The 25324-nt window shown below is 41.4% G+C and overlaps 1 protein-coding gene across 5 annotated transcripts in view; it reads left to right on the forward strand.

The window, feature by feature from the left end:
* Positions 1-25324, forward strand: part of LOC144021954 (CUB and sushi domain-containing protein 3-like) — a 1200535-nt gene that overhangs the window by 913648 nt on the left and 261563 nt on the right. For 4 of the 5 annotated variants that reach the window (XM_077526258.1, XM_077526261.1, XM_077526259.1 and 1 more), the window contains exons 47-50: positions 2974-3162; positions 9569-9727; positions 11863-12051; positions 16943-17128. In XM_077526258.1, the coding sequence (XP_077382384.1) occupies positions 2974-3162; positions 9569-9727; positions 11863-12051; positions 16943-17128 (723 nt within the window). The remainder of the gene's footprint in view (positions 1-2973; positions 3163-9568; positions 9728-11862; positions 12052-16942; positions 17129-25324) is intronic. The other variant, XM_077526260.1, reaches the window with a different exon arrangement.

Consider the following 25324-nt stretch of genomic DNA (forward strand, 5'->3'; position numbering starts at 1 on the left):
CAAAGGGCGTTGCCGCTACGGTGACGCAAAGTCTGAAGATTTTTCGTGACAATAAAAGCTGCATTAACTTGACCGAGATGATCCTATCTTCTCAAAATTTCACACATTCGATGAGAGTCCAGCCCTAAAGACATCTACGAACTTGTATTTCATCTAACTGATAGCGCCACCTAGTGGCAATTTTTTTTCTTACGAATTTTCTTCTACGTTTTTCTCCAAACACGTTAGCTAGACCTACCTCATATTTGCTCAGATGAGGGTTTCAGCCTTCATGATGTCACAACACGAAGTTTGTGAGTTTTCGCGAATTGCTGTGGGCGTGGCTAAGCGCTGTGCGCCAAGAAAACAACGCCAGTTTTGAGGGTCTAAACATGCACAGAAACTCATGAAACTTGGCACACACATCTGGCCTGGTAAAATGAGCAATATTTTATTGTTGATTGTGCTATTGTTACAAAAATGACTCAATAGCGCCCCCTAGAAATTTTTAACGAAGCAGCCCCGGTTGTACGTTTAAGCAAGAACGACGAATATTTTTAGGTGTATGAGGGAGCCCAAGACCTACAAAAAAGTCTCTTGGACCCATATGCTAAAATGAACAGGAAGTGAGCTACGAATTTTTGAATGTCCCACTTTTGACGATTTTTGCACATTTACAGGGGGCAGACTTTTGCCCACTTCTCCTTCCACGTTTCATCCGACTGAGTTAAGACTTGACCTGGACCATGTCAAGACCTGAGCCAACGACAGGGGGAAAAATCTTGACTTTTCGAAATACTATATGATGAGGGGGGGGCATCAAAATTTGTGTTTCGCACTGAAAAAGGTTATGCTTAATAACTCCCCGGTACATGCTCCAAAAAATCCCAAACTTGACATGTATGTTTATAGTCAAGGCCTGAAGCTATCCATATGACAACATTCAGTTATATATGCAGCGCCACCTAGCCCTTGAGGCATGAAAAAAAAAATACCACACTTACGGTATTTTTACAAAAATTGTAAACTCATTCTCAGTGTGATAACTAAGTAATTTATTAATATTATTTTACTTTCCACCACTCAAAATGTTCACTAGCATCAGACCTATCCAAACATAAGTATTTTTTCTTTATTTTTATTTATTTTTGATAGCCTCTATGGACGTTAAAAGCAGTATCGTGAATGAAGGATATGCTTAATAACTCCCCGGTGCATGCTTCAAAAAATCCCACACTTGACATGTATATTTATAGTCAAGGCGTGAAGGTATCTCTGTGACAAAATTCAGTTATAAATACAGCGCCACCTAGCTCTTGAGGCATAAAAAAAACAACAACCCGGTTACGGTATTTTGTACAAAATTTGTGAACTCATTGTAAGTGTAATAACTAAGTTATTCATGAATATTCTTTTACTTTTTCCACTACTCAAGATGTTCACTGGTATCAGACCGATCCAAACATATGTACTTTTTTATTTTGTTTTATTTATTTTTGATAGCCTCTATGGACAATAAAAACAACATCGTGCAATGAGTACAAGCAATGATGGGTATATATACTTTTGCAAAAAATACCAATCAGGTCAACTCATTCCCTAAAAATAAAAAAAGGACGCTGATTTTTGCAGATCGTAACAATCACCAAACCCCATTGAGCTTGACACACACATCCCACCTGGCAAAAAAAATCCACATGTAAAGGTTTATCATGCCATGTTAAAAGAAATTTTGCTCCTAATGTGCCTGTACCCCAATGTGCGAGTACCCCAACGTGCAAGTTCCCCAACGTGCAAATACCCCAATGTGGCCCGGGCAGTGAGGGCCCTTTATAGCTGCTCGCAGCTCTAGTTATTATAATTATTATTATTATTGTTATTATTATTATTATTATTATTATTAGTAGTAGTAGTAGTAGTGGTAGTAGTAGTATTAAAAAATTCGCTCAAACACTGATTTCTGAATTATTCTCAGATCAAATTATAATTATACTATTCAAATTGTAAAAAGAAGTTATTAAATAAGTTTTATTTGATGAACATAAGACAGGGATGTGTCATAAGTCATATCGAATATGAATAGAGAAAAATATGGTGTACAGTAGGGCTGCTCGATTATGGAAAAAATAATAATCACGATTATTGTGGTAATAATTTAAATCACGATTCATTATTTATGTTTTTGTTGAAAGCAAAAAATGTTTTTTAAACATTTGAAAATATTAAGACAAATAAAAAAAAACATATGTAAGCTCATTTTGGACCAAACAGACTTTATAATAATAAATTATTATTTATGTTAGCAAAAATTTGAAGTTGGGGTGAAGCGTGTGCAAAATCCTTGTTTGGTGCTAACAACTTCATGAATTTCAGGTATTTTTTGGAACCTAACCCCAGTGGAAAACGAGGGAACACTGTACATCAGACTTCAGGTGTATTTTCATCAACAATAAAGTTTTGCATGATTTATTGATCATGTTTGTGAAACTAATTGGTAAAAAATATATCAATAGAAACTCAAACTTTTTTTGGACTATTTATTTAGGACGTTGTTTTTAATAAATGTTTGCAAATGACATTCAGATCATAAAATGCGTTAATGTCAAAATATTAGGGTATTTTGTATTTATTTTATATGACGCGAATACGCAAGTAATTTAGCTGATTAATCGTGATTAATCAGATTAAAAATTTTAATCGTTTGACAGCAATAATACATATATGTATATACATATATATATATATATATATATATATATATATATATATATATATATATATATATATATATATATATATATATATATATATATATATATATACACACACACACACAACTTCCATCCCCTCCCATACCACAAAAAGTATTTCTGACCTCCATTTTGTTGTCTTAGTCTTTCACCCAACCATGCTTTAACGTCGTCTTCTCTCCTATTTAGTTCTTCTCTCAATCAATCCTGCTCTAACACTGCCTTGTTATGTTGTTTGTTTCAGTCCAGTGTCCTGCTCATGAGGTCCGTTTTGACTCAACGGGAGTCATCCTGAGCCCAGGCTATCCTGAAAACTACCCCAACCTTCAGATGTGCTCCTGGCTGATAAATGTTGAGAAGGGTTACAACATTTCGCTTCACTTCGAACTCTTCCAGACAGAAAAGGAGTTTGATATATTGGAAATATTTGATGGTGGGTTTGCAGAGCTCAATGTGCAGTGCAATTGCACAATGAACATGGTCTGTTCTTTGGCCTGGATTTCAGTTTCAGAATGACATTTTTTCCATTGATTACTCATGCCATGGAGACTTGAGTACAGTACAATAATTTTTTTTTGTATTTGGCACATTCCTAAGACAAAAATTCGATTTGAAAAAAAATGACCCCCATTCATTACAACAGAGACCAAATGCAATGCACGTTTAACATTGTAAAGCGATTTGAGCACCAAAGCAGTCCATTTATATGAATGCAATAGTGTCATGGTGAGTTAAACAAATTCTTCCCAAACCGCTGTTCAAGTCATCTGGTGAAAATGCTTCCATTTTTAATATCGCAATATATATCGCAGACCCCCAAAAAATCGCAATGTCAGTTTTTTCCAATAACGTGCAGCCCTAGCGACCACCAATGGTAACGCTTGATCCCCTCAGAGCCCCCACTTAATCCTCGGAACCTCCAGTCGTGTCTGGTCCGCTGACCTGAGGCTGAGGTACCAGGCAGGTGGACAGGCGTGAAAGAGATCAGATAGTTAAGGTGGAGCGAGACAATTTAAAGTTTTCAAAATGTTAAGATTCCGGTGTGACCGGAGACTGGATCCCAGAATCACAGAACACAGAGGAGTAAGCGAGAGGTTTTATTCACCAAAACACGTGAATATGAACATAAAGCGCTGGACACAGCCAGGAAAAAAGGTTAACAAAAGGTGCTTGCAAAATGCAAGGAGGGAAATTAACACAACACAAAAAGACCCGAAGGCTACAAACCGCAAACACAAGAAAGCAACAACTTACTATAGCTATGAAACACGCCACATAAAAGTGGGAAGAAAAAGAGACATAGCAAAACTTACGTAGGCGAGAATCGAGAATCTTAGACTATAACAAGTAGCGAAGGTGAAAAACAGTAGATACATTGGACAATGGCTGTGAGCAGACGGAGCAACATGACAGTACACCACCCCACCCCACCCCCCCACCCCCCTCCCCAAAGGACGCCCCCTGGCGGACCACCTGGTTTTTACGGATGTGCCGCATGGAACACGCGCAGGAGGGACAGATCTAGGATCCAGGAGCGGGGGATCCACTGCCGCTCCTCAGGACCGTAGCCTTCCCAGTCGACCAGGTACTGGAAACCCCTACCCCGAGCTCTAGAGTCCAAAATCTCCCTCACCGTGTAGATCGGGTCACCATCCAGAGTACGTGGAGCGGGAGGTGGAGCCACCGGGGGGTTCAAAGCACTGGAGGATACCGGTTTGAGCAGAGACACGTGAAAGACAGGGTGTACCTTTAGGGTCGGTGGAAGTCGAAGCTTCACAGAGACTGGGTTCACGACGGCCTCCACTTCGAACGGACCCACAAACCTCGCTCCTAACTTCTTGGCCCCACCGGCCAGCCTGAGATCCCGTGACGACAGCCAGACCATGTCACCCGGCCTGTAGACAGGGGCCGGTCGACGGCGACGATCCGCCACCTGGCGGTTGCGCTGAGCAGTGCGAGAGAGAGCCGCACGGGCCTCCCGCCAAACCCGATGGGCTCGCTTCAGGTGCAATTGAATCTAGGGAAGGACCACCTGCCCTTCTTGTGAAGGGAACAGCGGAGGCTGATAGCCATGGGCAACATAGAAGGGAGATTGACCAGTGGCAGAGGAAACCAGAGTGTTGTGGGCGTATTCAATCCAAGGCAAATGAATTGTCCAAGTAGTGGGATTATACTGGCATAACCACCGCAACGCCGCTTCGAGGTCTTGGTTGGTCCTCTCAGTTTGTCCATTGGATTGCGGGTGGTATCCAGATGACAGGCTGGTGGTGGCCCCCAGGGACTTGCAGAACCTTTTCCAAACTTGAGAAACAACCTGTGGTCCACGATCTGACACAATATCCTGTGGTATGCCATGCAGACGGAAAACGTGCTTCACCAGTAAACGCGAGGTCTCCAAAGTGGATGGCAGCCGGGGCAAAGCGACGAAATGAGCTGACTTAGAGAATCTGTCCACAATAGTCAGGACCACGGAAGATCCCCGGGAGACCGGGAGGCCAGTCACAAAATCCAGAGCAATGTGTGACCAAGGTCGAGACGGCACTGGCAGGGGGTGGAGCAGCCCGACGGAGGCTGCTGAGAAGCCTTTCCACATGCGCAGGCGGCGCATGCCTTAACGTAGTCCAGAACGTCCTGGTCTGAGAGAGGGCCACCAGAATCTTTGGGAAATAACCTCTTGCGTACGAGTCGCTCCAGGATGACAGGCCACCCTCGACTCGTGCCCCACCTGCAGGACCTCTCGTCTTAGTACGTCAGGAACAAAGAGTAGACCTGCTGGGCATTCCGCAGGCACAGGCAAGTCACGTAGAGCCTCCACCACCTTTTCCTCAATCCTCCAGCGCAGCGCCCCCACCACGCAGTGGGCCGGAAGGATAGTCTCATCCTCAGTAGCCTCTCCACGGCTAGAGTCAAACATCCTGGAGAGGGTGTCTGGCTTCTTGTTTTTAGTGCCCTGTCTGTAAGTGATAACAAAGTCAAAGAGTGTGAAAAGAAGCGCCCACCTGGCCTGTCGGGGATTCATCCGCTTGGCTGTTCGCAGATATTCCAGGTTACGGTGGTCTGTGAACACGGTGAATGGCTCCTTAGCTCCTTCCAAAAGGTGACGCCATTCCTGATGTGCAGCGACTATGGCCAGAAGTTCACGGTTTCCCACATCGTAGTTTGCTTCGGCGGGTGTCAAACTTCTGGAGAAAAAGGCACAGGGGTGGAGCACCTGGTCGACCGGAGACCGCTGAGAGAGCACAGCCCCCAATCCTGAATCCGATGCGTCCACCTCAAGCACAAAAGGAAGAAGAGGGTCAGGGTGACGCAAAACAGGCGGGCAGGTAAATGCCCTCTTCAAATCATTAAAAGCCTCCTCTGCCGAGTCTAACCAAGCAAAGCGAAGCTTAGGAGATGTTAACCTAGTAAGAGGTCTAACCTTCTGGCTATAATTGCGGATGAACCGACGGTAGAAGTTCGCGAACCCTAAGAATCTCTGCAACTGCTTCCTCGAGGTTGGTCTTGGCCACTCGAGCACAGTGCGAATCTTCCCAGCATCAGCCCGTATTTGGCCATCCTCCACCACAAACCCCAAAAATTGTACGGAGGATGAATGGAAGTCGCACTTTTCAGCTTTAACGTATAGACTGTTAGCTAGCAGGCGTTGGAGAATCAGTCTAACGTGTTGTTGGTGTTCCTTCAGATCGCAGGAGTAGATTAGGATATCATCCAAATAGACAAAACAAAATACATTAATCATATCGCGTAACACATCGTTCACGAAACATTGAAAGACTCCCGGAGCATTAGTTAGCCCGAAAGGCATCACCAAGTATTCAAAGTGACCCAGGGGAGTCTTAAAGGCAGTTTTCCACTCATCCCCCTCCCTGACGCGGATAAGGTGGTAGGCACTACGCAAGTCTAATTTTGAGAATATTTTGGCGGCTTGGAGGGAAGCGAAAGCTGAATCCAGCAACGGTAACGGGTACTTATTCTTTCCAGTTATTTCGTTGAGGCCACGATAATCTACACAGGGGCGAAGTGATTTATCCTTCTTATCAACAAAAAAGAACCCCACTCCCTTAGGGGAGGTGGATGGCCGTATATGCCCTGCAGCCAGTGCGCTTGAAATATACTCCCGGAGGGCTGCCTGCTCAGGTTGGGAAACAGGGTACAGCCGGGAACCAGGAAGTGGCATATTAGGGATTAAATCAATAGCACAATCGTAGGGGCGATGGGGCGGTAACGTCTGTGTCCTCTCTTTACTGAAGACTTTACCCAAATCATGGTATTCGGGTGGTACGTTGTCTAGACAAAGAGTTTCCTCTGAGGAAATAGCAGGCAGACAACTGCCCCCCTCAGCAGCCCGCAGGCAATGTGCGTGACAGTAAACACTCCAGTTTTCAAGTGAGGGCTTAGCCCAATTAATCTCGGAGTGATATGAAACTTTAGCCAAGGCAAGCCCAACACCACTGGTGCCGATCGTGACGACATAATCAAAAAACTGAGAGACTCGACATGGTTACCTAAAAGACGTAAACTCAAAGACTCAGTGGTGTGAGTTACTACCCCCAGAAGGCGCCCGTTGAGGTCGTAAACCCTACGTTCCTTCGGTAGGGCTGTAGGCTCGTAACCCAGGGCCGCTATTACACTTGGATCAACAAAATTATCGTCTGCCCCGGAATCGACCAGGGCCACCACCTTAATTCTTTTACAATTAAATGTGACCTCTCCCGGGAGCTCAAGTCTCTTAGTCTCGGAGGAATGCGTGATTGAGGCAGCACGGTTGTACTCACGCGGTGTTGTGGTGTGTGAAACTATGGTTAACGTGGGTCCGTCTGTAGCCTGCTGACTGCCCATCCTGACCAGTCGTGTGGGGTGACGAGCCGACAGCTGAGGACACTGTGCCACCAGATGGCCCCGCAGTCCGCAGTAGTAGAATGCTCCAGATCGGGCCCGGCGCCTCCTCTCCTCAGCCCGAAGCCGGCCAGCTCCCAGTTGCATGGGTTCCTGCCCCACCTCGGGGAGTGCCCACGCTGGGGCTGCAGCAACAACCTGAGAGCCGACGTCACCAACATGTCCATGCCTGGCAGGGTTGGCTGATCCAGACGAACGTTCCAAGTCCTTCTCCCGCTGTCTCTCCCGAATCCTGTTATCCAAGCGAATGGATAGAGCAATGAGCTCCTCCAGGCTTCCAGTTTCGTCCCGTAAGGCCAGTTCATCCTTAACGCGAGAATTGAGTACACGACGGAAAAGAACACACATGGAGGGCTCATTAAAGCAGCTCTCAGCGGCCAGCGAGCGGAACGTAATAGCATAGTCAGCTACGGAGTGATGGCCCTGAGTACAGTCCACGAGCTGATTGCCGCCCTCCCTAGCTCTAATAGGATGGTCAAACACGCGGCGTAACTCGGCAGAAAACAGGGCACAAGACGCTTTAAGTCCGGACGAGTGTTGCTCACGGCCATGGCCCAGGTTGCCGCTCGGCCAGTCAAAAGACTCATAACGAAGGCCACTCGCGAGTTGTCGCTATGATAGGTGAGTGGCTGTTGTTCGAAAATTAGGGAGCAGTGATGAAGAAAGGTGCCGCAATCCCCAGGCTCCCCCCCATAGAGGGACGGATGTGCGAGATTCGGCTCCCTAAGTGTTACCGGTGGGTTGGCCGGGCCTACAGGAGCGGAGGCGTCTGTTCCGCCGCCAGCCCCCAACTGTCCAACACGGGCACCGACTTCCTCCAGCCGGTGGGCCAGCAAGGTGACCATCTCCCTGAGCTCAGAGATGGTGGACTCCTGCTGACTCACTCGGCGATTTTGGCTGGCCAATGCGTGACGGACCTCCTTGTGTTCTGTAGGATCCATGGTCGGGTCGTTCTGTTAAGATTCCGGTGTGACCGGAGACTGGATCCCAGAATCACAGAACACAGAGGAGTAAGCGAGAGGTTTTATTCACCAAAACACGTGAATATGAACATAAAACGCTGGACACAGCCAGAAAAAAAGGTTAACAAAAGGTACTTGCAAAATGCAAGGAGGGAATTTAACACAACACAAAAAGACCCGAAGGCTACAAACCGCAAACACAAGAAAGCAACAACTTACTATAGCTATGAAACACGGCACATAAAAATGGGAACAAAAAGAGACTTAGCAAAACTTACGTAGGCGAGAATCGAGAATCTTAGACTATAACAAGTAGCGAAGGCGAAAAACAGTAGATACACTGGACAATGGCTGTGAGCAGACGGAGCAACATGACAGAAAACAAGTAAAATATTCTTGAAATGAACTCTAAAGTGTACAGGCATGACTGAAGGGAGTCTAGAATTGTTTGTGAAGTCTAGAATTGGAGTTATGTGCTCCCTCCTCCGAGCTCAAATTCGATGGCAAGCAGCAGCGTTTGGACCAGCTGGAGATGCTTGGGGGAGGCCTGACTGACTCCAAATTAAAGTGCATTGCAGTAATCCAGCCAACATAACAAAGGCATGGGTTACTGTTTCCAAGTGCTGTTGTAAAAGGAGAGGCTTTACTTTAGCCAGCTGGATTGAACAACTGCACCAAATTACCAGTCCAATTTATAACCACTGTCCAATTTAAACCACCAAGTTCGAGACTGTCGGGTTTACACAAGACACCAGGGAGCCCAAGTTGTAGCGGAAAATTGCCATGGCTGTGCTTGTAAATGCCAAAGTCTCATGATGTTATGCATGACAGCAATTTGACTGCTGATTTTGACTGATAAAGCAATGCCACCCAATCCCTTCAAAAAAAAAAAAAAAAAAAAACCCATAATACCATCTGTAGGGCTATGATTATTTTTTTTCTTCTTCTTCTTCTTGAGCCTGTTCCTCTCTTTTTCCCCAGGTCCAAATATCTACAGCCAGAGCTTGGCATCACTCAGTGGTGACATTGAGACGCCATTCAGTCTGACCACCACTGGCCACCAACTCCTGCTACGCTGGTCATCTGACCATGGCACCAACCGACGAGGCTTCCACATCAGATATGTTGGTGAGTATCAAAGTATGTATCCAGTTTATGACTATTTTCTCTTTTAATTAATAATGTGTAATATATTCTGTCTCCAAAAGACAATAACACACTAAAATACCATGGGCTATTTGCAGTGACGTGCGGTCAGGGCAGGCAAGGTAGGCAGTGCCTTACCAAGGCTGAAATGAAACGAAAATGAATTGGCTTCTTCTATTGATTAAAATTATTTTTGCATTTCACATAGCCTACACTACCTATATAGATTTGAAAGTAACATCTGGCGATTTTCATAGCTCTATTAAAAAGGACTCACGACTTCTTCTGTCCTGCAGGCAAAAATGCTGCAAAATTTCTCCTGCTGAAGGCACACGCCTCCGATGCCTCCAGCAACCCTTTCTGAGTAGCGATGTGTGTTCGCGCATGCGTAGTCAGTTTCCTAGTAGAAAAGTCCTTTACGCAAATAGGCAAATTGCTACGCAGCCTTTTTACGTAGCTGTATTATTCCTATGTGAACATACGTTCGCACAGTGCATTTGTGAATTCAAAACACACTTAGTGCACAGTACACCGGTAAGATGACACCACTCTGGAAAATATAAAACTATTTTCACGCCTTTCTGTTGAGGAAAAACGTCATCTTTTGAAGGATGGGAGACCAACGTCTTAGCTACCTGATCTTCAGCAAAGTAAGGGAAAGAGAATTATTTGTACTTTACACAAAGAATGCTGCAAAAGGAAATACTGGTTTTGTGGATGGTTTCACTTTACATGATGTTTGACATTGCTATTGCTAGTTGATTTTGCAAGGAATTAGACTGTTTTACTGGGAGATGTCTACTTTATTACATCCTTTCCGGGCATCCGGACGGGTCTTTAGAAATGAATGAAATTGTCTGGTTTTCGTTGTGCGGCAAATGGGAGGCGGAGTGAACTGCACCGTGTTTATCGCGACGGGCAGACCCACATTTGCGTACATCAGTTAGCGTTCAAATATTGTCCTCTGCTGTAACGGTGGCTCAGAGTTTTAGCTGAGTGGAGAAGTGATGAGCTGCCTCACGGGAGGCGAAGGGCACGAAGCTCGCGCATCCCAATTTGTTTGCGGAGCAAAAAATGCGCTTAAAACATTGTGTCTGTCAAGTAAATTTTGTTTCTAACAATACGGAGGAGGCATGCATTAAAATAGTTTGAATGTATAGTATCTTGGAGTAAACAGTATCATTTTTAAGTATATTAGTTAGGCCTAAGTGTCCTTTTTTTCCCGATTAAAATAAGGTCACCCTAGAATATGTTGTACACTTGCCTGCCGACACACACATTTGTAATTGGTGTGTATGTTTCAATTTACGACTGCCTGCCTATCAAGCATAGAGCTCACTGCACGTCATTGGCTATTTGTATTTTACTATGAAGAGCCAGCTAAATGATAAATATTTATCAACTTTCTTTATTGCATAGTCCTTTGTCAACTAGATAACTCCTAGGACTCCTAAGTTCATGGACTTCTTCCTACTCCCTTTGAACATGTAAACAACACTTACTCTATGGCATCACTGATGATTCTTTTCTTTCTTCAACATTTATATTTTGTAATTTGTTTATATGTTCAATAAACCAGTCAATCAGTCTATTATGTGATTAGTTACTATTGAAATTTTCTTCCAGAGAAACACAGACAGCACACAATAGCTGCTGCTTTTACCATCTAAGAGAGTTACAGGCAGGCTTGCATGTTGTTTTGCACTCATTTCAAAAGGCTTTAAATTATTTTCTGTTTAATAACTCAGGCGGTGCTAAGCAATTGGGACTCCTTTTCCATTTGAGATGCATCAATAATAATGGCAAAAAGTCACAAAAGCTATTCATTTTTCACGCTCTGTCTCCATTATGTTTTATTTAATAGATGAGTGTTACGATGAAAGCAAGACATTGTTATACATTTTGTAAAGAACACTCACCTTTGACTTGATTGGCCAACACTCATTTGAACTCCTGTGCGAAGAGACTGAGTGGTTTTGGGGATTACATAATTTTTCATATTTCTTTTCTCCATTGCCTGCTTGTCTCCTCTGTCTACCCTTCTCCATTTCATTCACATCCATTCTCCTCTACTCCTTTGCCTTGTCAAACCCCAACTACATCTCGTTTGACTTTTCCATTCTCTACAGCGATATACTGCAGTACCCCTGACTCTCCGCAACATGGTTTTGTGGTCAGTCAAACTGGGGGTCATGTTAACAGCACAGTGCGCTGGGCCTGCGACAAAGGGTACAAGCTGATAGGAAAGGGGACAGCTATATGCAAGAAGACCACCTATGGCTACTACACTTGGGACGCACCAGTTCCCGCCTGTCAAGGTGAGCTCATTTAACACATTTCCAACTTCATACTAATTCTGTTTCTCCTACACAACACGTTTGTGAGGGACTGCAAAATTTGAGGTTGGAATCTGTCGATTTTATTGTCAGACAGTTCTATCTGCTGGAAAGGAAAATAATTCATCCGCCCATAGTCTTCTAATTTCTATCTCTTCATATTACTTTGGCTAACTGGCCATTGGCATGCACAGTTGACTGCTATTTTTTTGTCCACTCAAATAATTGGGTTGTTTGATGTGCGCATGTGAATATCCGCATTTACATGTGCCTGATTACATGTTCAAGTACAGACGCAAACCCACGTTGCAGCAAACAGCAGCACTGGGGAACACCATCCATTGAACTGCATATTTATGGATACAGTATGTAGCATGTGTAATACATCCCTTGTGAAAAAAAGCATATTCTTAGCAACTGCATGTGTGACTGAATGCAGAACAGTAAAATATATAATGAATAATGGATTAAAGTGAATTGAATCTTCTGATATTATGCATAAGAAGAGTGTCGCTATGTATAATGTGAATGGTTTTGTGGAATGGCTGAAAGGCTGAGACTGGGATTAGTCCAGAATTGTGGCTTCATCCCAATGTTGAACATGTACAGTGCTGTAAAAAAGTACAGTAATTTCCGAATGTAACAGCTAAATTTAGCCATGGAAGAACATTTGTACATATATTAGCTGTGTCGTATTACTAGCCACAGTTTTCTCTTTTATAGTACGGGATATTTGGAAAGAAAAAGGTCTCACAGATTTTTAAAAACTTTTATTTGCCTTAACTCATTTATTACCCAAGACATGTCAGTATGTCTTTTATAACATAGTCTCCCTCTCGCCAAGACGTATAAGTACGTCTTACACACTTTTTCACAGACATGAAAAAAACCTGCAGGACTCCGGCCCTCAAGGACCGATTTTTCCCGCTCGTGATATACACACACACACACACACACACGCACACCCCTATCTGCTGCAAAAAAAATTGAGTTTTCTTTATGTCATAGGTGACAAGATCCGGTCCTCGAAGGGCCGCAGTCCTGCAGGTTTTGGATATGTCCCTTCTTCAACACAGCTGATTCATGATCAGCTTATCAGCAAGCTCTGCAGAAGCCTGATAACGAGCCTGTTGGGATCAGCTGTACTTCGAGTAGGGAAATATATAAAACCTGCAGGACTCCGGCCCTCGAGGACTGCAGTTTGCCACCCCTGCTTTATGTTAAACTATGACAAGCATTTTCTAGTTTTTTTTTTTTAATTGAAACTTCTTATTTTATTTACATTAAATAATTTTACTTGTAACTTGCTCTGTTGGTGTTGTTAATATAAATAAATAAAGAACGCAATATATTCTATATCCCCGTGTTGTGCCTTCCTTTTGTCTTCTAACAGATTTTTACGAGTCGGTATTGAGATATTGTCAGCTTGTAAATCTCATTTATGTTTTACAAGGCATAGATAGTGGTCACTTTAGATGAGCTCACAAAAAATACTTTATTAATGAACAGTAAATGATTTGTAACTACTTCAATTGATGAATTAATGTTAAGTGTTTTTAGAACATCTATTAGAAAAGAAATGTGTAAGTTTTTACAAAACATCTACTAACACACTAACCGTGACATTACATGTATATCCAAATTGTTTGTTAATCATTTACATACAGTTTCTAAATGATCTTAAAACACTATTGATAATTCCTAAATAGCTGCTTAGTAAATAATGCAATACATAATCTAGAAATACTGAAGCCACCATTTATAAAGTATGAAAATGCAGTCATTAAGCATATTATAGATGAACTTATTAACGATGGGTAAAACATTTATGACTGTTTATTAACTACTTACTGATTGATTATTCATTCCAGAAACATGCTTTATCTATGATTAACTAACTGTTGGTGCTTCTGGCTTACGCACATCTACTGTACTTTATCATAGTTGTTAGTAATTCACTTGTGTCCGTTCTTGTCTTTAAGATTGATTTAATTACTAACAAAACAACCATACAGTGAGACACGGTACGAAAACCGTGTGTCTCCAGCGCTCAACACTGCTTGACTGACCTTCTTACTGAACACAACATTCATCAGCATAAGTAATAACATACATCACCATAAAGGAACAATAGCATCATAACTTGTGACTCATTCATAACGCGGCCCCTAATTGTTCTCTATGCATAGAAACAATTGCAACAGTCTGTATGGATAACAGTCCAATGATATTGATGTCCAGTTTATATTGCCTCCAGAAGAAGACAAATCTTGGTGATAGGTCTCTCCAGTTCACTAGTCTTGGTCTTCAGGGGAACCCGCTGAACATATCCACGGTGACATGAAGTTTCACGACAATCTTCACTTCACTTCTTACGTGATTGGAGCTCAGGCAGATACTCCTTCACCCAGCATTTCCAGAAAAGATCTGCCATGTATTGAACCTGCTTCCATCTTCTCCGAACATAAAGATCATCAACGCTAAAAAGCCCCAAAGGCAGAGACGGCTTTGTCTTCAGCAGCAACAGGTGATTCAGAGTGAGTGTCTCAAGATTATTCGGATCATTGGAAGATGTAGTAAGTGGACGACCATTAAAGATGGCTTCAGCTTTGCACATAAAGGTTTGAACACCCTCCTCATCTAAATGTTGCGTATGCAAAGTAGCATTAAGGACTTTCCTGATGGATCAAATTAAACGCTCCCATACTCCTCCATGATGAGAAGCAGCTGGAGTGTTAAACACCCACTTAATGCCTCGCTGTAACAGAGCGCCCTCGATCTTGGACAAGTTCCATTCTTGCATAGCTTTCTTGAGCTCTCGCTCTGCTCCAACACAGTTTGTTCCATTATCTGAATGAAGCTCCTCGACCTGGCCCCTCCTCGCGATGAATTGACGCAAGGCGTTGATAAACGAGTATGTGTCCAAAGAAGATGCCACTTCCAAATGTACAGCTCAAAGCAAGTGAAGATACTTTTTGACCGTTCCTCTTCCACGCTTGACTTCAAAAGGGCCAAAATAGTCAACTCCAATCTTGCTGAACGGTGGTTACTCTGGCAGCACTCTGTCTCGTGGCAGATCCGACATCTGTTGTTGCCCAGCAGCTCCGTGTAGTCTACGACAGATGACACACTTGGTCAATAGCTTTCTGACTGCAGCATTTGCCTCTGGGATCCAAAATCTCTGACGCATGTTAGACACAACATGATTGTGGCCACAGTGACCTACTTCTCTGTGGATTTCTTGGATAATCAGTTCCGAAACTCTGAAATATTTAGCTAGGAGGATTGGGTGTTTTGCCTCTTCTGGCATAGCAGCTCTTCTAAGTCTTCCTCCGACTCTCAGGATCCCGTCCTGTAGTACTGGATCAAGTTTGTATATGCTGTTGCCTTTTCTTATTGGTCCACACTTTTGTAGAGCAATAATCTCCTCTTGAAACCCCCTGTTTTTGGCAATGGCGCACAATTTCTTGTTCAGCATCATTTAAGTTCTCCATTGTAATTGTCACATTCCCTAAAGTTGATTTATATTTTGACTAGGGCTGTCAAAGTTAAAGCATTTCTAGATTAATTACTCACAGAAAATTGTCGCATTAATCACGTATTAACGCAGATTAATCGCACTATTTTTTTGACTGCACTTGAGCCTAACCGCGGATGGTTACATTGAAGGCTGAGCAGGTCAGTGATTAGGTCAATGCACGACATTTCCTACGCCTGTTGTTCCAAGATGAGCGGGGTGACTCCAGTTGATGTGCTCGGTGGTAAATTTCGCTTTAAAAAACACACCGACGGGACTTTAGATAAAACAAAAGTAATTTCCGTTTAATTAATTAATAATTTCTGAATTGCAGCCAATTGATACGATGCTGTTACGTTTTGAGCAATACAAGCAATGCATGCAATTACATGCATTTAATCTATGTTTGCAAATGACATTCAAATAATAAAATGCGTTAATGTCAAAATATTACGGTATTTTGTGTTTATTTCATATTACGCGAATACGCAAGTAATTTAGCTGATTAATCGTGATTAATCAAAATTAAAAAGTGTGATTAATCAGATTAAAAATATTAATCGTTTGACAGCACTAGTTTTAAGGGAAGTGTTAAAAATGAAAAATGTGTCAACATGTCGCTCTGTCAGTCGTCTGAGCTTTTTCTATGCATATCTGTGATTTCCTACTGTGTGCCTGTTCCACTGAACGCACCTTGAGTCCACGGCATGAGTGACTGGTGCTTCTTCTTCTCTTTCTCCACGAAAAACATTTGCTCTTGTTACAAAACTTTTCTAAAGCTGAAAATCGAAAACCACACGCGTGTTCTTCATGTGTTTATTGAAAATATGCGTAGGCAGACTGCCATTATGGCTTCCACTCTGCGTGCGTGCTCCCACGGCATGGAGGGGATACACATTTTTTTACGGGGGTACAACTTTGGCACAATACCTGTTGGCGTAGTGTAAGGAAAAAAAGTTCCATATGATAATTAATTAGTGTGTCACGTTTCTCAATGAGGAGCGCACAGCCAGCGAACCCTTCAGTGTTCACTGCATGAAGCCATCTTCCTGCGCCCTCTAGCAAACACGCCGAAAGAGGCGTGCCGCAGGCGATTTCCACATATCGGATTCGGTAGACAGACAGGCACGCGTGTATGCGTATACATGTACATGCCTATAAAACAGAGTTGGCGGGCTGTCTTGTATTTATTTTTTAAGTACAGGTACTAAAAAAATAAAAATGATACCGAGCCGTTTTTGATCAAGGTGCAGTACTGGTATCGGTACACCGTGCAACACTTCTCTCTGCAGAATCCATCTCGACTGTGTCTGCGAGATAAACGTCTGTTAACAAATGTCTTCTTGTTTACTGCAGCTGTGTCATGTGGCGTGCCCACTGCGCCAGTGAACGGAGGTGTTCTCGCAGCTGATTATTCCGTTGGCACACGGGTGACCTACTTTTGCAACAGTGGTTACCGACTTTCCTCCAAAGAGTTAACGACAACAGTCTGCCAGCCAGACGGGACCTGGAGCAACCACAACAAGATACCCGGATGCATCCGTGAGTACAAAAACAGCAGGAGAGTGACAGTGATTTCAAGAAGATGACTAGTGGGGAGATGGTTCAAATTTGGAATCTAAAATCTAAACGACAACTAAATTGTATTTACAAAGTAAATTAAAACAATATGTCTTCAACTCTTTTAAATTGTCTCTGAGCTCCTGCCCGGTGCCTCAGGTCAGCAGACCAGACACTACTGGAGAGACCGGGGACAAGAGATGAGAAAAGTATTGACATTCTCTCCTTGAGTAAAAGTACAATTACTTGTCTAAAAAAACTACTTTAGTAAAGGTACTCACTCACTGTTCAAATTATCCTCTGTAGTGGTTGCGGGCATTGTGTTCATATTTCTGGGTCCTAATCTAGCAATTGCACGTCATGTGATAGCTTGATGTAGAGCCAATCACAAGCTGGAATGTAGGTGACTAGGTGTAGCACTTCATATGATTGGTGGACCAAGGAAACCTTGACGGCTGCTTGTTTTTGCAGGTCATGTATTTTAATCGTTTTCATGCATTTAAAACAAAAGTAACAAACTTGTTTTGAAAATGTATTGAGTAAAAAGTACAGATCTTCTTCTTCTTCTTCTTTCGGCTTTTCCCTTCAGGGGTCGCCACAGCGAATCAGTTGCCTCCATCTAACTCTGTCCTCTGCGTCCTCTGCTCTCACACCAACTACCTTCATGTCCTCTTTAACTATATCCATAAACCTCCTCTTTGGTCTTCCTCTCGATCTTCTGCCTGGCATTTGAAAACTCAGCATCCTTCTTCCAATATAGTCACTATCTCTCCTCTGGACATGTCCAAACCATCTATGTCTAGCCTCTGACTTTATCTCCAAAGCTTCTAACATGTGCTGTCCCTCTGATGTACTCATTCCTGATCCTATCTAACCTGGTCACTCCCAAAGAGAATCTCAGCATCTTCATCTCTGCCACCTCCAGCTCTGCCTCCTGTCTTTTTCTCAGTGGCACTGTCTCCAGACCAAACAACATTGCTGGTCTCATCACAGTTTTAAAAACCTTTCCTTTCATTTTAGCTGAAACTCTTCTATCACACATCACACCTGACACTTTTCTCCACCCGTTCCAGCCTGCCTGCACACGCTTCTTCACTTCTATTCCACACTCTCCATTGCTCTGGACTGTTGACCCTAAATACTTAAACTCCTCTACCTTCTTGGTTTCTTCTCCCTGTAACCTCACTCTTCCACTTGGGTCCCTCTCATTCACACACAGATACTCCGTCTTGCTACGGCTAACCTTCATTCCCCTCCTTTCCAGGGCAAACCTCCACGCTTCTAGCTTCTCCTCCACCTGTTCCCTGCTCTCACTACAGATCACTATGTCATCTGAAAACATCATAGTCCATGGGGATTCCTGTCGAACCTCATCTGTCATCCTGTCCATTACCATTGCGAACAAGAAGGGGCTCAGAGCTGATCCCTGATGTAGTCCCACCTCCACCTTGAACTCCTCCGTCACACCTACACAGCACACCTCACCACTGTCTTACAGTCCTCATACATGTCCTGCACCACTTGAACATACTTCTCCGCCACTCCAGACTTCCTCATACAAAACCACAGTTCCTCTCTGGGCACCCTGTAATAAGCGTTCTCCAGGTCAACAAAGACACAATGCAGCTCCTTCTGACCTTCTCTGTACTTTTCAATCAACATCCTCAAAGCAAATACTGCATCTGTCGTACTCTTTTTTTATTTTTTTTTTTTTTTTGGCATGAAACCATACTGCTGCTCACAAATGTTCACATCTGCCCTCATTCTAGCTTCCACTACTCTTTCCCATAGTTTCATTGTGTGGCTCATCAGCTTTATTCCTCTGTAGTTGCCACAATTCTGCACATCTCCCTTGTTCTTAAAAATGGGCACCAGCACACTTCTCCTCCATTCCTCAGGCATTTTCTCAATATCTAAGATCCTGTTGAACAACCCAGTCAGAATTTTTACTGCTACCTCTCCTAGACACTTCCATACCTCCACAGGTATATCATCAGGACCGAGTGCCTTTCCACTCTTCATCCTCTTCAATGCCCTTCTCACTTCATCCTTACTAATCTTTGCTACTTCCTGGTCCACAACAGTCACCCCTTCTACTCTTCGTTCTCTCTCATTTTCCTCATTCATCAACTCTTCAAAGTACTCTTTCCATCTTCCCATCACACCGCTGGCATCTGTCAACACTCTTCCATCCCTATCCTTTATTACCCTAACCTGATGCACATCCTTCCCATCTCTATCTCTTTGCCTTGCCAACCTGTATAGATCAGTCTCTCCCTCCTTACTGTCCAACCTAGCATACAAGTCATCGTAAGCCTCTTGTTTGGCCTTTGTCACTTCTACTTTCACCTTACGCTGTATTTCTGTCAAGTCAACACCTGCAACATTTAAAATACACAGAAGAAAGAATGAGAAGACACAAGGATTTGATTACTCGCGAGGAGAAGCTGACAGAGAGTTGTGCGCAGATCACAAGCTCCCAGCCCCTTCTGACACAACTCCCTACTTCTCCTCTTTTATTTGGGATTCCCTAACAGACACAATAGGCCATACACTTGCCTCTAAGGAAAATGGGAAATAGCAGCAATGTGATCAGCAACTCCAGCAGTCGTAAAATACAGAGGATATCCTTTAACCATAAAACTTTTACAACCACTATTCCTTGAAGGCTGTCGTTCTTCATTCCCACATTCCAGGTGTCCTCAGGTTGAATACACATGCAGCAGCTCCAAACCCATAGTGAAATACTGAATACATAGTTGGCAATTAACTATGTAATAAGAGAAAATATAGAATAATATATACACAATAACTCTAACATTCCCCCCTATTTATTATATATTTGCTCAAAGTCTCATACCATGTATTTGTTAAAAAAAACAAAACATCACCATCACAGTGCATAACACAATTTTTTCCCATTACACAAATAAGTCCTTTGTCAACACTATCAATACCACATAGAGCATGACGTAACATTTCTCTTTCCATCACAAAACCCCACATTAGTAAAATTATCATAAGCACAATATAATTCAACGTGTCGTCTTTAAAGTGCAATCAATGTGTTGTTGCTCTAATGTGTGTACATTATCCAATGCTTCTGTATGTAATTCTCAGCATTAATAATTCAACCAGCTGTCTCTCTTCCTCTTCAAGATGGCCCCAAAAACAAACATCAAAATCAAAAAGACAGCCCCAACTGCGTCTGATCGCATCTTACGCTCCATTTGATTCAGGAAAGGGACTCGTCTCCATGAATTGTCCCTTCTGACACATCATGCACAGTAGACAGGCCCTGGACTTCACAGCGGTTGGGGGAACTTTGAGGGTAGCAAACAATGTGCTCCCAACCTCTTCACTGACTTACTTGGTCAGACTTTCAACAGCTAGTCAAGCTGCTTGTTTCTCCTCTGACCTCACTTCAGTCAGGCTTCGCTCCGCAACCTGGCAAGCTGTTAGTCAATGGTACCTGTTTTGTGCCATGTGATAGGTGAATCTCGGAGAGTCGTTCAGCGATCTTCACAACCTTCGGGGCCAACAACACTTACAAGGGCCTTCCCACCTTAGGCTTGACCTTTAATCAAAGTCAGTCACTACCCTTGATGGGAGGCTTGCCTTCCTGCTGAGATAGAGAGTCATCTGGCATTTGATTAAACATTTTCACTTCCCTATTATTTAAACAATCTTCTCATATAGTCACTTAAATCAATTTCTTTCATCTGTACGGCTTAACAGGTTATTACAATAGGCAAATTTAAATGGTCTACCAGACGAAATTTCAAACGAGCTTAACTGTCTTATTCCTTTTACAATTTCCCAAATTACTTAATCATCAATTATCTTATCTCCATGCTTTAATCATGTATTTTTCTCTCGTTTCTCTTTTTCCCTTAACAATGTAACATATAAAGTGACTTTCATTCATTACTCCAAATAACTAGTACGTCATATAGAGACATGATCTGTTCACACAATGCTTCTGCCATAATAATAACATCCAGTTGTTTTCCTGGAACAATTTCAACTCATTGTTAAATTTTTTAAGACCATCAATCAGTACTTGTAAATATTGACATTGTCTTACTTTTTGTTCAATTCCATAAAATCCATAGCCACTAACAAAAATTGTAAAATATTAGAAACATCAATTCCATGTATAACAAAATTCTAAAACAAAATTCCAAAAACATAAAAACTTAAAAAATAAAAAATATAAAATTTACATGCGGTATTGCAGTATTGTTACCAACTCCCCCCTTTTGAGACATTTTTATGGCTCACAACTCAAAATCATTATCCAACCCACTTCATATAATTTTATGCTGCATGCAATTTAAAATAATTTCATAATATTTACAAAAGGTTTTCATTTTTCATTTTTTTCTTTTCCACTACAGTGTTCCCTCGTATATCAGTGGGTAAACCTTCATACAGTCATTTTCCTCTTCCAAAAAATTACACAGCTGTACAAAAATCCACAAAATCAGCACTTTTTTTTTCTTTTTTTTTCCTTTTTTTTTTTTTTTTTAAACAACTATGGAATTTAAAACAATTGGGACCCTGTAGCCTTCACCGCTCTGGCCCTAATTTGCGAAAGAACACTGTAGTTTACATGTCTTGGAGGGGTAGAATTTTATAGTCTACCCATAGCATAATAATAGTCTATCATTTCTTCAAAACTAATTGTATCATACTACATCTTGTATTGTTTACAACCATATAATCAAGTTTAAATGTAACACATCTTTCCCAAAGCCATATGTAGTTAATAATAAAGCCACCATGAATATCAATCATCTTGTACACAATTAATATAAAATACTGGCTTAAATTCTACTTCATGCATTCTAAACAAAACTCATAACCATGTCAGCAATCAATTGTCTGTTCAAATGGCCTTCCAATATCTTCGTAAAGCCACTACTATCATTGTTCAATTTAAATCACAAACTGCATTTTTCACATTCATCTATCTATTAAAATTTGTCAAACATTGTCGTTGTTATCAGTATCTCAATTCAATTTCAGTAGTAACATTGCTAGCCTAAGTATCCACCCAATTCATGTATAATTGCACAGCCAAATCAACCATCACCATCACCACCAACAATCAATCATGTTTTCGTTTTAAAACAGCATAATCACAAACATCAAAAGTTCATAACAGGTCACAATTTCACTCAGGAATTTAAGATATCATTTTGTAATTTGTTTTGAAATCTTAGGGCCGACAAAATTACTTCGTTTTATCGTTGGGTCTCCATCATAACCACTTTACAATCAAAACAATCTAAATATTACACCCTTGTTGCACAAAAGTGTAATACACCTTTATTTACATCAATCTCCAATTTCTTCTTTCTTTTAAGTTGTTGCTGGTTTTCATTTCACAGCTCAATTTTCTATCATGCCATAAAAGAATTTTGTCCATGCAAGTCAAAATCTGACTTTCCAATGTACCCAAACAATTTCTAATTGCTTGAGAGGGTATTGTGGGACATTCACAATATCCTTGTAGTAACAATATATATATATGTGTGTATATTTCCCTTCCAGTGCAAATTTAGACCAGAATATACAATTTGGGTGTACTGTTATAGTACTTATTCATTCCTCAAATTTTCATCAAGAATCCAAATGATCTAATAATGTATTTCCAGTTAGTATGTTTAGTATTTTCAATCAGCACTCCTGCCCTTTGCGAGTCCTTAAATCACTAGTCTAATTTATCTCCAATTCAGCATTTTACTTCAATAAATCATCTTTAGCATAGATGATATCTGATCTGTTTGCTCTGATTTCCACTTACTTACATGTTGTCAAGAAACCCAACATCAGAATGAATGAATGAATGATAAATTCATAAGGAAGCAGGTTAAACAGTTCTTCCTATTTAGTTTTAAAGAAAAACAAAAGTTCTGTCATCTCTATTTGTTCTGCCATAATTGTTATATGCAGTGTCACTGTATCAAACTCATCATCAGTTTACAGGTAGTCAACTGTGACACTCGTAGGTGTGGCATTGTTTTCGTTCTCACATTTATGCTCAGAGTGACATAGTTTGTCATCTGCCATTCTATCTCCCTTCTTTACAATCAGTTCCCTCGCTTTTTGTAATAAGGCATCAGCTACCATTTAAGAATTTATTTAGGATATAGACTACGTCGTAAAAATGCAAAGATCCTACACCTTTCACATAGCGATATCCCTTTTTCTACTCAGCTTATCTTTTTATTACCATGTTCCCATCTAATATAGACACTAAGACTAGGTGTAATCCAATTTAATATAATTCTGCTTACTGGTTTCGTTTCATCTTTGTTTTTTATGTTCACCTTGTTCAAATAAATGGCCGTTTTTCCACCAACAACAATTACCAGGGTAATAAAAATTCCTCATGGGGCATCCAAGTACTATCTCGGCAGCAGGGTCTCGCTAACCTAAGCAACTATTAATAATTGTGCTCTTTCAAGAACATTCAAATTCAATTATAAATGCCATTTTTTCTTCTTAATCAAATACAAATCTCAGCTATTTATTTATTTTAAATAACTTACCACTAATAAAAGGTTTGCCTTCTAAACCATTTTAATAATCTTTTCCCTTCAATGCCTATTTTACGTATCAGTTTCTGGTGAGGGAGAATTTGTTAGATTTCACACTCAATCACAGCAGGAGCTAAATCAGAATTCAATTAGGAAAAACATTCCTCCGTGTAACCAATCTTTTATACAAACTTTAGGACTATATTCAAAACAACATTGTAAAGGCTCTTTCTTACAATTTTATGTTGTTCTCTAATCTGGATCTGCATGAGTCACACCAAACATATTAGTAAATGTAAACACCACAGTAATGAATTTTTAGAACATTTAACTCCTAGTAAGTATTTTCAAATTCAGTCAATAAGGTTTAAATTACTACCTGTCTTACTATGTTAGAAAGTCATGAAATCATTGCATTTCCATATAGAAGCTTCTATTATCAGTGTGATATCAAGGCCTTCCCCATTTGGCAATTTGCCAAATGGTTCCTCTACACACTTTACAATATAGTCATAGCTGAAAACTATCATTACTTACTTAATTCAAAGTTTCAAATTTCTTTAAACTTGTAGTCTGTAATCAAGAATTGTACTGCCTCTTTAAGTGGAGGAGGGTCACGCTCTCTGAGGGGTCAGACTGCACCTCCCCACTTCATGTCTTGTGCCAAATGTTTCTAATTTAATTACTCAGCCTTATTGTCATTTGTCTTCTGTGTAAACCTTTATTCGTACATTTTCATAGGCACAGTATAGTTTTAGTTTAAAAGTGACTTTTCTGTGGCCTGTTAGCTATCCTCTCTTTTGGAGAGCTTTTATTTTATTTCCTTTTATAGCCTTTGCTTTTCCCTCAAAATGAGGTGTTTTATGTCCATAAATACCTTAGAGGTCAATTCTTATCTCTGCGCCTGAGTCGTAATTTTACCACTCCCTGTCAATCTTTTAACTTATCTGGAAATCTATCCATTTTATTTAATTTTATCAACATTCAAACGTACAACCAACTATCAGAGATCCACAGCCACCTAATGTAGTGAGGTAGCATAATATTAGGTATAAAAATGTCTATATTGCTTAAAATTAAATCATTCCTTCACTACATATCAAATATAGTGATATTTGAAATCCGATTCAATATCTGTACCACTTAGTTATTTTCCCAATAATAACCAAAAATCTTCTCAGTTATTAAATTCAGTTATAACACCTGTCACGCCGCCACCAGAGTGGCGGTTCATGCTTTTGTTTTTACAGTCATGTTCCTGTTTTATTTTGATAGCCCTGACTCCACTCTCACCCCAGGTCACTTACCCTTCCTGCAGCTCAATGATTACCGGTCCACGCCCATGATCAGCACCACCTGTTCCCAATCAACCTGGACATAAAAGCCACCTGATTCCTCCCCTCTGTGCCGAAGTGTCACATATCTCAGTGCATGGAAGCGTCCTCTCAGTCCTCGTACCACAGTCCTTGTTTGATGTCTAGCCTTGCCTTGTCTTGCGCCTTTAGTTTGCCCTGGTTTTCCTCCCTTGTGGAGCGCCTTTTGTTGTCCCTGTTTTTGAGTGCCCTTTTTTGTATCTCCCGTGTGGAGCTCTTTTTGTTCAGCCTTTTTTCCCTCTTTAAGAGGCGTTTTG

This window comes from Festucalex cinctus, chromosome 7, assembly GCF_051991245.1.
Source record: "Festucalex cinctus isolate MCC-2025b chromosome 7, RoL_Fcin_1.0, whole genome shotgun sequence".
Lineage (NCBI taxonomy): Eukaryota > Metazoa > Chordata > Actinopteri > Syngnathiformes > Syngnathidae > Festucalex > Festucalex cinctus.